At 42.2% G+C, this 15,782-nt stretch overlaps 1 protein-coding gene across 3 annotated transcripts in view; it reads right to left on the reverse strand.

The window, feature by feature from the left end:
- Window positions 1–872: 872 nt before the first annotated feature.
- LOC144770758 (interferon-inducible GTPase 5-like) overlaps window positions 873–15,782 on the reverse strand; it is a 101,547-nt gene continuing 86,637 nt past the window's right edge. For all 3 annotated transcript variants that reach the window (XM_078655504.1, XM_078655505.1, XM_078655506.1), the window contains exon 2: window positions 873–2,408. In XM_078655504.1, the coding sequence (XP_078511630.1) occupies window positions 1,168–2,403 (1,236 nt within the window). In that variant the 5' untranslated portion in view covers window positions 2,404–2,408 and the 3' untranslated portion in view covers window positions 873–1,167. The remainder of the gene's footprint in view (window positions 2,409–15,782) is intronic.

A 15,782-nucleotide genomic window follows, 5' to 3' on the forward strand; every position in this document is an offset into this window, starting at 1 on the left:
CTTTTCTATAGCAGTAATTGAGGAAATACAAAAGGGAGACCTAGCCTAAAAACGTAATCATCTTGAATAACAAACCCAAGCTTTGGTTTATGCATACTATGTCCCTGGAACCAAGCTATACCCGACTGCTGAGCCCTAAAAAGAGAAAAACATGTCTAGGTGACATGTTCCAGTTCAGGAGGTACTTGGCTTGGGGGTTTGGGCTGGACTGTTTGTATTAGAGCAGGGTCAAGACTGATTTGCATATGTTAGGGTTCAAACTGAGGTGGCATGGAGTGCAAAATAATGATGGACTGGGATGTGGCCCGAGTGATTACCAGCGGCTGAGATTAACTCAAGCATTCCATCCATCAATTTTTTGCATACTACAGTTGCCTAAATAGCATTTCCTGAGTCTCAGGCCAATGTAGCAAAAAAAATGCCATAATGTTTTAAATTCACTCTCATTAGATGTTTGTGCATGGGCATGACTTTCAGATCTACCCAATCTCTTGTAATACCCAACCAGAGATTACCACCAGTTGAAACTTCGAAAACCGTTGTCTCTCAGAGGGATAAATCAACACATGAATATCACTGTGGCTTTGCCCCAGAGTCCATCAATGCTTGATTATATAAGAAACAGACAAAATCTTGTTCCATAGTCCATGACCCAATTGCTTGTTCCAAGCAGGTCTCGGGCCAAGTTTTTTCACATATGTCTGTTTGGAAATATGAGACCAAATACATACTGAAATATTTAACTGCAAATTCAGCAAAGGATTAAAATTAAAAGATCAAACTTTCATACCAGCAGAATAAAAAACAGACTACTTCAACTTGAGAAAAGTAAATTATTTATAACAAAGAAACACAAAGCAAACAATGTCTTCTATATTTTAGAAAAGTTTAATTGTTGTGCTTGTACATTTTGTTAAAAATAGAAATGTTACTCATAGATATTTGTTTGACTTTGACTTTCTCATTAGGGTTTGTATAAGACTATTGACTTTGCATATTAAGTCTCTCAATAAAGCAATTCCTGGTAGAGAACATATTCAAGATGAAGTTGCAGGTCAGAAGGGACTATTCAATCTAAAAAGTCGATTAACCTATCCATCTGCGCCCACCTCCTTCTGAGAGCCTTTCCACTCCTGGTTGCTTTAAGTGCTGATGCGGTACATCACTTTAGTCAAAGTAGAAATATCCTGGGTCGGGCACCCCATATGGCTGGTCCATGTCCACCTCCTCCTCACCAAAGGCGGTCTTGAGCACCCGCTGCGTGTCCTGGCAGAATTCGTCCAGAGCACTGTTCAGAAGGGTGTATGCTGCCACAAAGGAGATGCCCCCAGAAACAATATGGCTCAGAATTGGCACACGGCTCCTCACCAGGCTTGCCACCATTTGCCCACTCTGGGCAGCGTCTTTCAGAACTGTCTGCACCTTGTGCTCTGAAAGGTCCTTCCCCAGCATAGACTTGATCTGGCACTTCAGGTTGCCAGGTGTGGCATTGGTTCTTCTGGACAGCGCCAGAAGGGATTCGTCGTCAAGACCGAAATGCTTCTGGTAGCTGCTCAGAGACTCGATCAACATAGGGATACTGCAGTCCACGGGGTGGTTAGGAAGGACGGAGATGATGCAGGTGCTCAGGGCCTTCTTCCAAACGTGTCTCTTCAGTGACTCCTTCTTCTTCTCAATGACCTCAGCAGTGATGTTCGGCAGGGACAGAAGTAGCACATGCCTCTTCTGTCCAGTAAGTTCATCAACAAGGGTACTGTGTAGTTTCTGAAAATCATATTTGTGGAGTTCAAAGCTAGACAACAAGAACACCTTGGGGTCCTCCACACCTACCTTTTCCAAGCTCCTGATGCAGTCTTCACGCATCTCATTGAGGACTTGCGCCTCAGAGAAGTTGGTCTTCTTTCTTCTCTTGCATGCCTCCATATCCTGGTCTATCTTCGACCGTACAAAGTAGAAGTTTTTGTTCATTGCCTTGATGCTCCTTGCGAGGTCTGCATGGTTCTCACGAAATCGTCCAGAGGCAAGGACAATATAGAAGTCGTATTTTTCAAAGTTCACCTGCTGCAGGTACTCCGATGCCTGAAAGTTTGGGGTTCCAATGCCCGGCAGATCCCAGAGCTGAACGGTTGGTAGTTTTGGATGTGGGTAGCCCTCTGTCACCATGGTGGTCTCTGTGACACCAGTTTTAGCAGCCCCGGGCTCTTCATCGCCGACGTCGCGTATGGCGTTGATGAAGGTGGATTTCCCTGCCCCAGATTCCCCAGTAATGGCGATGTCAAGTGTGGTGGTCTCCAGTGACCTCAGGAGGGACTGGATCTGGTTGGAGACTTCCGACACCACCTTGGATTGAATCATGGTACTCATTTCCTTCATGTCCAGCTCCCGTACCTCCATGGCACACATCCTGTCTTTAGAAAGGAAAAGAAGAGAGGATATGCTGTTAGTTCTTTCTATCATAAGCACACTACACCAGAGTTAAAATGACAACATTGAAAGTTGAAGAAGTGGCATCAGACTCCTTTCCATCACCTACAGTCCGTGCCACATGAACAGTCAACAGAGACGCCCATGCAATGAGATGTATGTGCACCCTATTTTTCATGCATTGCCAAATGTTTGCTAAAGTTTTCCATACAGCAATGTCGTATACTGCACACTCTGTAGTATAATACTGCTGACCAACCTTTTACATACTGTACCCATGTCTGAATGTCACTGCATTTTGGCCTGCTTGGTCAACTCCTTACTTTTGTTTAAAACTCAATAAAAGAGATTCAAATCAGACTCCTATCCATGCTGCATCTTCTTGGAGTTGAATCGCGGGAAGGAAGTGGCTTTCAGTGTCTGTGCATAGTCCAAGGTGGGTGCCTTCCTAGAAGACCCTACAGGTGAGTGTCTCTGAACACATTTAATGACCAGCCTGGCCCCTCTTTTGATTCACCACCTGTGAGGAGAGGGAGTGGAGTTTAGTCTCAGTGCCCAATCCAGCACTGATGTCCCCACAGGATGATCACCCTGTTTTTAGCTCACAGTGTATCCTGGTGCATCACCTCCAGTGCTAGAATGTTATATCATCTGAACTTCCCTGGATGGATGGTCCCTAGTGGATGCATCATTCAAACCTTGGCTTCTTTCTAGAAGGGACTCTTCCGTAGGGATTGTGCGGAGAGTGAAGCATACATGACCTTTTGTAATAGCAACGCCAAATTGTAGCCTATTTGCACTTTCAATGTTTTGATCCTAGTTGAAAAAATAGCTTCAACAGATACAAGAGGCAATGTCATATTTAGGTTTCACTTTGGAAACATTGCTCCTAGAGATGACAAGGCAAATGATGTCACTATGTCCTTTCTACATTGTACTTTGTCTTTCTGTTGAGACATCCCTTGTAGAGGTGTGGTGACTATCTCCTGCAATTCAGTCAGGGTCTTCCTACACCAGGTCTTCCTTAGAGCGAATGGGAAGTGTAGTTTCTACAGTGCTTCCCAAACTTATTAAAAACAACAAACATGTGTGACCCACCTAGCTTTAATGGACATGCGCCGGGCGATTTTTATATGCAAAGCAAGCAACGTGTGGTAGCGCACTGTCATTTACGGACAGCACATTTTCCATTGAAATGGCCATACATTTGCACAGATATACAGTTTTACTGATAAAACTATATTGTTCACAAACGATAATATGTCTAAATCGAGGTTCGGTGAATATTTACCATTTGTGACTCACCAAGTAAAGTGTCTTGGTCTGTTTTGATCCAATTAAAGTCTTTGTTTCCATCACACTACAGAATTACAAAAACGATGTGCTCATTTTTGCTGTGGTTACTCCTGATACGTACAGTTCATTTAAAGGTAGTTACATGGTGTTGTGCGTTACAAAAAACTGACATCCTACAGCCTTTCCTTTCATAGAGTAAAGAGAACTATTCAACAGGCGATCACATAATTCCCTTTACTTTCTTTGTCTGTCTGAAAAGTGAGAGGATTTTGTAAACACCAATCCCCATGTTAAAAAAACACATAAGCGGCAATTTGTCAGAAGACAGCTTGGTATTTGAAACTATTTTCAGGAAATCAATTAAAACTTGGCTTTTTAATCTGGACTAACCGGCTATACTTTCTGCGGCTAGTAAGTTATCCTGCAGGCCACCTGTCACTGTAGCGCCGGGAATCCTCCTAGGAGGTAGCTGTTCGCGCTTTACAAATCACAGTATTATTATTATTTTTTGACCTCTGACTTTGACTTGCAACAAATGTGACCAGATGAATATAGAATTTGAAAGACATTTTTATTTATTGTTTGGACTTTCCTGAATCACCAAAGATTGGATCATGAAACACTGCTCCAATGTTTTGTTTCTGTTCAAAGGTCTCTTCAAGAGGAGTGGACATTGTTTGACCGGGTCTCATCCAGAGTGAAGGACTGAGTACAGACATGGGTCTCAATTTCCAGATAAAGTCAAGTAGAGTTATGGTCCTCTTTCTAGAGTACAGTCCATAGCCTATTTCTAGACAAGGTCTCATGTAGAGTGAGTAGGGAGTGCAGAGCAGGGCCTCTTGGTAGATCAGATGCCCTGCAGAGTGTGGGTGTGTGTGGTGGGGTACCGTCCAAAGCCGCATTCTAGATAAGGTCTCATGCAGGATGAGTGGGACATAAAATGCAGGCCCTCTTTCTAGATAATGCAGAGTGTGTGGAGGGTATAGCTCAGGGCTTCTTTCTAGATAAGGTCTCACGCAGTGTGTGTGGCGCGTACAGCTCAGGGCCTCTTTCTAGATAAGGTCTTACGCAGAGTGAGTGGGACACACAGGTGTGAATCTCTTTTTAGATAAGGTCTCATGCAGGGTAAGTGGGGAGTAAAGTCCAGGGCCTCTTTCTAGATAAGATGTATTGCAGAGTGTGGGGGTACAATCCAGGGCTGCTTTCTAGGTAAGATGCCCTGAAGAGTATGGGTGTGGGTGAGTCCAGTCCAGGGCTGCTTTCTAGATACGATGTCCTGCAGAGTATGGGTGTAGGGGTGTACAGTCCAGGGCCACTTTCTAGATAAGGTCTCATGCAAGGTGAGTGGGGCTTTCAGATGTGGGTCTCTTTCTACACAACGTCTTTTCTAGAGGTGAGAGGAAGGTTCAGGGCATACGCTCATTTATACGACTATATGGTATGGATGAATTAAGAGATATTTGTAGAATGCAACTGCTGCTTCAGAATTCCTGGTGCTCATGCAAGTCAAGTAGGACCAAAAATGACAGCTCACCAAACAGCAATGTTTTCAGCTGTGCGTTGAACAGGCGTTCGCTGGGGATGGCACGAAGGGAGGGTGGAAGAGCATTCCAAAATCGAGGAGCCAGAATAGAAAAGGACCTGCTTTGCCGAATCTAGGGATGCACAATAGGAGGTGGCTGGAAGAGCATAGAGCCCTAGCAGGAGAATACTGTGTAAGCTTGTCCAGGATGTAGCTAGGACCCCTATGGTGAAGTGCTCTGTGGGTGATCATTATAGTTTTTAATTTTATCCTAGAATTGATTGTAAGCCAGTGTAGCTCTTTGTGCCCTTGTCTAATAACTGACATTTGGGGATATTTAAAATTAGTTCGCTGCGATGTTTTGTACAAGCAGCAGACGTGACGGCAGATTCTGGGGGGAACTAGGTAAAGTATGTTGACATAATCCAACCTGGAGGGGATTCGTGCATGCACAATGCCTTTACGAATGTCATGGAAAGAGATTTTAAATGCTTTTGCAGGGATTTTAACAGACTGAAGCAGGTAGCAGTGTTGCCCTTGACGTGGGGGTTGAAGGCAAATGCAGTGTCCATCAAGGCTCCCAGATTCGGCAGAACTGTGGAAGGAGTGAGAGCAGGCCATAAGTCAGATGGCCAGAGACCAGTGCGTCGAGAGGGGAGACGACAGAGCCAAACATCAAAGTTTCTGTTTTGGCAGAACTGAGTTATAAACAGCTGTTGTGCATCCATTGAGCAATGTATGCAAGTCAGCCCTGAAAGTCCCCAATTAAAGTGTAATTAAGCTGATGGAAGGATAGCATTAGTTGAGTGTCATCCGTGTAAGAGACTATGAGCCCTATTTACGAAAAACTAACGCAGCACGATGCCGCAAGTCATTTTACTGTGCTGCTTTAGTTTCGAAGCACAGGGATGCGACATATTTACCACAATATGTTGCATTTCTGTGCTCTTCCCTAAGTTGGTACATAAACTGCTGCAAAGCGGCAGTTCAGACACCTTTGCACCATGGTTCAAGGTTGACTGCGTCGTGGGGAGATTGTTTTTGTGCAGGAAGGTGCCCATTCCTCTCAAAAACAATCAATTTAAGTGATTTCGTCTTCCAATGCGTGCTGTAGAATGTGGCACGCATTGAAAGAAGAAAAAGACTAGAAGAAATGAAAACATTTGCACTCCTCGCTAAGCCACCCATCGCATAGCATTCTTTTTTTTGTGTTGAAATTTTTTATTAAAAGTTTTCAAATGAAAATACAAATACAAATGCAATAATAAAGCAGAATAAAATATTGGTAAATAAAAATTAGTACAAGTGAGAAGAAAATTTACATAAGATATAGCAAATATGAGGAAGCAAAAATAACAAATATTCTATAATCCTGAATGTATGATAATAGGGAGATAACAGGAGAATGATATTATAAGAGAAGAAAAGAAAGAAAAGAAAAGAAGAAAGATAGAAATGAAGCAAAGGAAAAAAGAGAGAAAGAAAGAAAAAGAAAGAATCCCAGAGCAACAAAAACAGATATTATGAGAGATGATACCAAGGAAGGGGAAAAGATTTCAATAGCAAAGTAACAGGAAAAAGGACCATAAAAAGAATAAAATTAAGAAGGAATAGTATTTGGAGGAGAAGAAGGAGTGGAGACAGAGTCACTATCCACAGTGGTTTCCGGGAAAGGGGACCATATTTGGAGAAAAATGGAAGCCTGATCCTGTAAATTATAAATTGTACGTTCATGGAAAGCTGTTTGCATCATCGCCACCAACCACTATTCCTGGGAAGGAGACAAGGGAGATTTCCAGTGACGCAGTATACAAATTTTGGCCAAAGCAATATGAAGAAGACGAGTTTGCGGTTTAGAAAGCTTCGGGAGGCCACGAAAATCATGTAAGATAATGTTTGCAGAAGTAAAGGGTAGAGGTAGTGACATCGTATTAGCCAATTGCTTTCTTACAAAAAGCAAAAAGGATCTAGTACGGGGACATTCACAAATGATATGTGTAATATCACAACCGGAAGCAGAACATCTCCAACACGAAGTATGTGATAACAACTTAGCATGATGCAATTTAACTGGAGACCAGTGCCATTCATGGATAATTTTAAAAATGCAGAATTTGAGACGGGCTTCCCGGACTCCCTTATGTAATCCTTCTAAGATTTGATCCCATTGAGTATTGGAATATACAACTGATAAACGAGATTGCCATTTCAACTGGAGAGCTTGTGAGAGAGGCTGTGAAAATAGAGGATGCAAGAAAGTCTTATAAAGACCAGAAGTCACACCTTTAAGATTCCCCCACAACTGCAGATAAGATAAAATAGGAGATACGGATAGCAAGTCAGGTGGAGGACCTACATGTTTCGTGATATCTTGTTGAAGCCGAATATATTTACAGGATTGTGTGGATGGTAAATGGAATTCCTCACTAAGTTGGGAAAAGGATTTAAAAGTGTCACCATGAAACAGTTGATCTATAGAATGGACACCAGCTTCCTGCCTCAAAGGCAAGGACAAAGTGCGACCACCAACACGCATAGCTGAATTGAGCCATAAAGGAGCTTTGACATGAATTTGCGAATTAGATTTAAGTATACGATGGCTTCTCTGCCAAGATTTATATATTGCAGATAAGATAGGGTTTTTAGCATCGGAAGGACTGGAACCCTTGCCGTATAGAAGGGAGAGACCGAGACCAGGAGCCAATAGGTGACGTTCAAGTGGGACCCATTGAGGTATGTCCTTAGACTTAGGCAGAAAAAAAGTAAGTTGTGAAATATGAAGAGCAAGTGAGTAATGCTCGATAGAGGGAAGACCCAAACCCCCCTGTAATTGTTGAGATTTTAATTTGGCCAAAGTAAGACGTGGTTTAACCGTACCCCAGACAAAAAGTTTTATTTTGGAGTCAATAGCCCGAAGAGTAGTTAGGGGAATGTGAAGAGGAAGCATACCTAGAACATAAAGAAATCGTGGTAGGGTAACCATCTTAACCGCCTGAACCCGTCCCCATAGAGATAAACCCAAAGCCATCCATTTATCAAAGTCTCTTTGCATTTGCGCAATTAAAGGAGTCAAATTGTCCGTGACTTTATTATCCAATCCTCTATTAATTAATATTCCTAAATATTTAAGCCGGGATGATTGCCAATGAAAAGGAAAACCAGAGATTGCTGCTTTTTTAGTACCAATGGACATGGGTAGTGCTTTACTTTTATCCCAGTTTATCTTGTAACCGGAGAAGGAAGAGAAATCATTAATGATGTGAAGGAGAGCAGGAAGAGAACGGGGAAGATCAGTAAGTGTGAGAAGAATATCATCTGCATATAAATACATTTTAGAATGACCAATTGGAAGAGGGACTCCAACCACTGCAGCAGATTGACGTATTGCAGTAGCCAGAGGATCCATTGCCAAGAGGAAAAGAAGAGGGGAAAGTGGACAGCCTTGACGAGTACCTCGTCTAATTGGAAATGGAGTAGATAGGAAACCACCGCAGTTGACTTGAGCTGATGGGTTATCATAAAGCAGTCGTACTTTATCTATAAATTGATCGCTTAATCCAAACCTTTGCATAATAGTAAAAAGGTACTCCCACTCAATGCGATCAAATGCTTTTTCAGCATCCAGAGAAAGAAGTAGGGCATTATCAGCAAGATGTTTAGCTGACCATAAAGCATGAGATAGAGTACGTAAATGATTCAGAAACGACCGACCGGGAACAAAACCTACTTCTGAATTGTGAATTAAAGAAGGTAAAACTTTACGAAGACGTGATGCAAGAATGCTAGCAAGTATCTTAACATCAGAATTTAAGAGAGATATGGGCCGATAACTACCGCACAATAAAGGATCTTTACCGGGTTTTGGTAAAACAGCTATAATGGCCTTGTTGGAAAGAGATCTGAGAGAAGTTTCCTCCGCTGCTTCCCCAAATGCGGCATGTAAAGTATCAATCATACTCTGACCAGTCCATTTAAAAAATTCAGGAGGAAAACCATCATCACCCGGAGCTTTATGATACGGCAAGGCAGTTATAGCTGAAGAAATTTCATCTTTCGTAATAACACCATCAAGTAGGGCTCTACCATCATCAGAAAGTCGTGGAAGGTGTACCGCATCTAAAAATTTGGACATTTCGAGGCTATCTATATGAGTGCTTGGAGAGTAAAGAGATCTGTAAAATGAGGTAAATTCTTCAACAATTTCTTGTGGCCGAGTACGTACATCACCACAACTTGATTTGATAGCTGGAATTGCCATAGCGGCCTCCCTCTGGCGCAGTTGCGCAGGCAATAACCGACCAGCCTTTTCCCCCTGTTCGTAATGACGTCCTTTCATCCTTTGCAAGGCATATTCAGCCTTAGAAGTAAAAAGACTATTAAGAGACATTCGTGCCTGCTCCAATAATTTACGATTCTGGAGGGTTGGTTTTGAAATATAGGATTGAGAAAGTCGGCGAATGTCTTTCTCAAGATCAACATGTTTGGCAGCGTTTTTCTTATTATGAAGAGCAGCATCCCGCATGAGTAGACCTCCAATGGTCGCCTTAGCAGCTGCCCAGACCATTCTCTTAGAGGATATTGAGTCGGAGGTGCGACTGTAAAAGAAGTTTACCTGCTGGTGTTTTATATTTGTTTATGTTCAATCGCCATGGCTTGCGTCCCGGACTGGAGAGACCCAAATCGAGAGATAAGAAAACAGGAGAATGATCAGATATGGCTGCCTCTAAGATCTTTAACTCTGTAACCAACTGGACTGCTTGTTGCGAAAGAAGAAAATAATCGAGACGTGAAAATGTGCCGTGGGTAGAAGAAAAGAGCGTATATTCTTTATCCTGTGGGTGACTGAGCCTCCAATGATCAACAAGACCAGTGTCAGCAAGAATGTCACGTAAAATGGCTCTATCTGAAGCATTGACGGTATCAAGGCAACCTGTTCTGTCAAGGGCAGGGTCTGGAGCCAAATTCCAGTCTCCTCCAATGAGAAATTGAGAGGCATTTATTTCTGTGAAAAGGCGATTCATTCGAAGGAAACATTGTTTTTTGGGACCTAGTGGAGCATATACAGAACCAAGACAAATGAAAGAGTTCCCAATTTTCAGCTTAACAAACACATACCGACCTTCCGTATCAGACCATGTTTTGGAAACTGTGAAGGGGAGTGACTTCCGAAAAAGGATGGCTACCCCACACTTACGAACAGGGTTAGGGTTGGTGGAATCAGGCTGAGAAACACTACTATGAATAACTTTACCAACCCAATCTCTGCAGAGTTTACTAGATTCAACATCATCCAAATGTGTTTCCTGCAATAAAGCAATGTCTACATGTTTAGAGTGCAAATATGAAAGGACTTTCTTGTATTTTATATAATGGGTGAGGCCATGAACATTCCAGGAAATCACTGATAGCGGATGAGTAGAAGACATGATAATAGGATTCAACAATAGGATAAAAAGGAAGAAAAGAAATAAGTAGACAGAAAGAAAAGAAGAAATATGTTACTCTGGGAAACAGAAGACAAAGTGTGTAGAAGTTGGATAAACTAAAAAATGAAATAAAAAGAAATAGGAGCGGAAAAGGAAAGAGAAGAAAAAGAAAATACAAAAGTAGTTTAGAAAAGCAGAGTGAAGATCTGAAATAGACAAAGTAGGTAGAAATAGAAGGAAACAAGTATTAGAGATGGAGATAGGAAAAAATAAGAAAAGAGAAAAGGTACCTAGACTGTTAACTACGGGTCTGGGCGCACTGAAAGCAGCGCCAAGGGGGGCAGGACCCCCTCTGAGGAAAGAAGAATGGGGATCTAGGGAACAAAGGATAATATGGAATATATGAAACGCAATAGAATAAAATAACCTTATCAAAATCGTAAGAAACCATAAGAGCATATCGTGAAACACAGTTAGGAAATAGAGAAAACATTAAAAACCATGATATGATAACCATACGATAAGAGAATAATATGATGATAAGAAATAAAAACCAAGGAGTTGAAATAAAAGAAAAACATGGTACATAACAGAAGAAGTGTGAAAAATAGAGTTAAAGAAATAGGAAAGATAAAATATAGGAAGGAACAAATCCTATATAGAAGACAATAACAAAGCTTAGTTTGAAATATATGAAACAATGAAATAAAAATACATTATGCAAGAGAGGAATGTCTAGTGAATTAAATGTACAGTGTTAAGCTTAACAACATTAACATCACCATAGGAAGGGGAATGAACAGGAAAAAACCCATGTAAGAGGCGATATCTATTTAGCATATGATGAGCAAGACCTGAAAATGGATAAATACTCTTCGAAAGCTGAAAATAGTGCTAAATTTGAAAATACAAAACAACATTAAGACATAGATCACAATATGAAACATGAATCAGAAGTGAGCATATCATCTAATGCAATAAATCCTCAGGTAGCTAAGCGAACAGCAAAAGCATCACCAACAACAAGGATTTCTTATTGTCTATAAAATAACAAAAAGAAAACATTAGAACAGAAAAAAGGATTCAGTCAGCATCCGAAGACTTTTTAAGAGGTGATCTAGACTTGTCCCTTTGCGGTGTGTTAGTGAGGGAGGAGACGGAATGCAGAGCTGAAGCCTTATCATCCTGAGAGCGAGGCAGATCGGTGAGATCCCTACCACGTTGCCTGGAATCGTTAGAGGCGTTTAAGTGAGACGTTGGTAGGTTTGTAGATGAAGTCTTGAATTGAGGAGGCTGAGCACAGGAAGAAGGTTGAGTTTCCTTATGATTGGACTTGATATCATCCAAAAATTGCTGGGGAAGTGCAGGATCGTAGAAGTCTTTGGATTCTCCATTTCTGGTAATACGAAAACATGAAGGCTGAAATAATCCATATTTGATGTCCATTTGACGCAACTGAGGTCGCAGGAAAAGAAACGCCTTCCGTCGTTCATTAGTTTCTTTAGAGAAGTCTGCAGCCATATGGATAGTATGACCTTGAAATAGGAAGGAGCCACGTGAACGAGCCATTGACAAGATCTGCCGAGTTTGTTCATGCCGAAGAAAACAAGCAATAATTGGTCTGGGCCGTGCAGAAGCACCAGAACGTGGAGGACCCAGTCTATGAGCACGTTAGATCTCAAGAGGCAGAACAAAAGAAATACCAGTCAGAATGGGAAGGGTCTCATAGAGAAAAATCTTCATGTCTTGCTTTTCAATATTTTCCGTAAATCCAAAAAAACGGATATTGTCTCTACGACTGCGATCCTCCAAATCGATGATTTTACTGTGCAAAAAGAGTAGGTCTTGATCTGAACCCTGAACAGTATCCAGTCGACTCTCAATATCCGATATTTTAGAATCAATAGCGTCAATCCTTGTATGAAAAGTAGGGAGTTCTGCACTAATAGACTTAGTCTCTGCAGCCAATGATGTCATGGTAATGTCTAGACCCTTCAGTCGACGGTTAACCCCAGAAAGTTCCTGCAAAATGCGTTGCAAAGTATCAGACAAGGACTTGTCGCTCTGAGGTGATGCAGCTTGCGATGAAGGAGGCGATGTGGAGCCGTTACCTTTCAGTGTCGAATTAGAAGCCTGCTTTATCACTTCAGTAAAAAGTGGCTGCTTAGGTCCACGACCACCATTTCTATTGTTAGACATTGTAGCGCACCGTTGTAGTGGTGGTCTACAAAAGCGAATTGATGAAATATTGGAATATGAGGCAATGATGAAACCAATGGCGCATCAAATAACAAAACAAAGGAAGGAAATAGGTTCCTGATTAAAAATTAATGAAACATAAGCAACAAATCAGTGACCAATACATGCAGCATACAGGCAATGCATCAAATTGAAAAAAGCACTATATTATGGCCACAAAACAGCAAGCATTGTTTCATAAAACAGGTGCAATACAAGAGCATTAGACTTTGCACACCAAAAATACCTTACCTCATAAACAAAAGCATGCGAGTGAAGTTAATGAGAGCGGCAACAGACCGGCAGTATTATGAGAACAAATTTTAAAAAAGTGTATTAAGGTCTGTACACATTAGAAAGTGTGTCCCTAATTATGAAGGCAGTACATGAGAGAGCAGAATCACAGTCCACTCACAACTGCATCAGAAAATTCCTTAAGAAAAGCAGTTAGAAGAAAACAGGGTACAGAAAACAGGGACGGTGAATGAATTGCAGACATTCTCTAAAGCAGAGGTCTTCAAACTTTTTTGCTCCAAGCCCCCCCTAAGCAAAATGTTTTAAAGAGAGGCCCCCCTCCAAAACTTTACGGTAATGATTGGGTGAATGGGAGGGATAAGGCTGAAGGCAGAGAGCATGGCTTATGAGATCATTTCAGTACGTTTACTATTGCTCATAAACCACACTAAGGGCCTGATTACGACTTTGGTGTTGCAGCGCTGGGTCCGTCCCGTCACAGCACCGCCAAAGCTGTGGTCGGACTACCGGACGGATTACAAGTGTAACTCATGTCTGGTGGGCTTTTATTTTGATGTTCCCACAGTGGTGCCTGATAATGGGCAACGCAATAGGAAAGCCAAAAACAGTTCCCGCACAGCATGGCCTGAAAAGTTTATGTTGTGCACGAACCAGGGTGCATGAACACAAGGGGCACATGTTGTCACCCTCTGCATGCATCCCTGGGCACAGAGGCACAATGGGGCCCCTGTAGAAACCCTTATGTTTCCTCTCCACCAAGGTTTTCACGGAGGAGGAACCGCCATGAAAACCATGGCAGAGAGGAGACTCCTAATATGTTTGGCAGGACTGTGGCGGTCCCACCAATATATTGATGCCTCTTAACTGCTGCACCACTGCCAGGGAACAGCAGTTCCCTGGTGGCTGCTGCGGGACAATGGCAGCCCGGCCCCCCTAATCCTCATAGGGTCCTAATGCATGAAGGAAAATAGCCATAATAAATGTTTAGTTGGTTCCTGGTACCACTGTACCTGCAGTACCAATGATTCTTTCTGCCCCTTTGTGTTAAAGAAAAGCAAACATTATCTGGGCTCTAATGCTAACAAGGAAAATGGGCACCCACTCCACGGTAAGACAGCTATAACTGAGCAGCAGTAGCGCCACTAACACAGCGGACAGCATTACCTGCTGCACTAATGGATGGCCCATATCTATCGTCCCCTTCCTTGGGGTATCTCTCTGAGGACACAGTCTCTGGCCATTTGTAACCATAAAAATGAAGCCCTACATAGTGCTTCCTCTTCTGGACCATCTCTTTGAGTATATTCATGAATCTCCTTATTTTTCTCCTTCTCCTGGACCATTACTCTGAGGCCCTAGGGGTCAAGAGGATCAGGGCTCTGCATCTGAATGGAACTCTGTTGACTTCTTCCCTGCCATCCCCTGGACTCACCTTTTACAAAAGCAACTGCCCCTGAATGTTCAATGCCGACTTTGTGGTGTATCTCCCTGAAAGCAAATGTGGGGTGGTGGTGCAGACGGTTAAAAACAGAAACAAGCGTTTAAAAAAAAGTTTAATACAGCGCAAACTCGACCTGAAGGTATCAGAGTGCTTTACATTAGCACCAGTTGCATTACAGACGGACACGTAAATCTTTTTTCAGGCAAGGGGAGATTAAGTGATTTGCCTAGAATCACAGGATATTTGAGCCTCCCGCCAAGACTTGAACCTGGTTCCCCAGCTTCAAAGTCAGGCGCTCTGGTCGTTACACTACATCCTCTTACCAGCCATTAAATGATTGAGACACTTATGAGTTTCTGAGGTAGCAGCGTTTTCCGCATAGTTATGGGTTTACCACATTTGCTACATATTTCATCAACTGCTGCATAATCTGCAGATTTGAACTAAAACATTTGATTCTAACTCAAACTAAGCAAACGTTACTTAAAAAGTGGCTGGCAACATGTGTTCCGGGGCAGTAGAAGGCCCTTCATAAAGGTTGATTGGTCATCTTGCAGTTGCTTATTGATGGATTTAGGTGCAAAACTGGTAATGATGAGGTATAATATTTCGCATGACAGTGTTACCATTAGTAAAAATGACGAAAAATGTAGTAAACCTAACCACACAATGTGCTGTTATCTCAAACACTGCATCATTTTGCAGCAGCCTATGTTAGACAGTGTGTAATGCAAGGGAAAAATATTAACTTACATGTTCACAGTACTTTTTGTCACAGGCTGGGACCACGCAGCACTTTCAGTTTAAAGGTCACTATTTGCCAAAGTGTCAACGATGGTCCAATTACGTGTTGCTCAGGTTTCAGACTCAGGCATCTGCAGTGACCGTATTTGCCAACTACAAAATACCTAATCTACTTACTTATTTTCTTTTTAGCCAGATTCTTGACACCCTGTGACCTCTTCATCCGAAACTTTTTAGTCCCAAAGTTAAAGGGCTGCGTGTAAATAAAGACAGCCTGGAAATGCGGCAAATGAACAAGGCAGCAGTTCCAGGCAATCTTCATTTGCATGTAACTGCAGAGGCATTCGCGCCCCCCCTGGAAACCTTTCACGGACCCCCAGGGGGGCGCGCCCCACAGTTTGAAGACCTCTGCCTAAAGTTATATGTAGCATAAAGT

This window comes from Lissotriton helveticus, chromosome 7 (assembly GCF_964261635.1).
Source record: "Lissotriton helveticus chromosome 7, aLisHel1.1, whole genome shotgun sequence".
NCBI classification, from domain to species: Eukaryota; Metazoa; Chordata; class Amphibia; order Caudata; family Salamandridae; genus Lissotriton; species Lissotriton helveticus.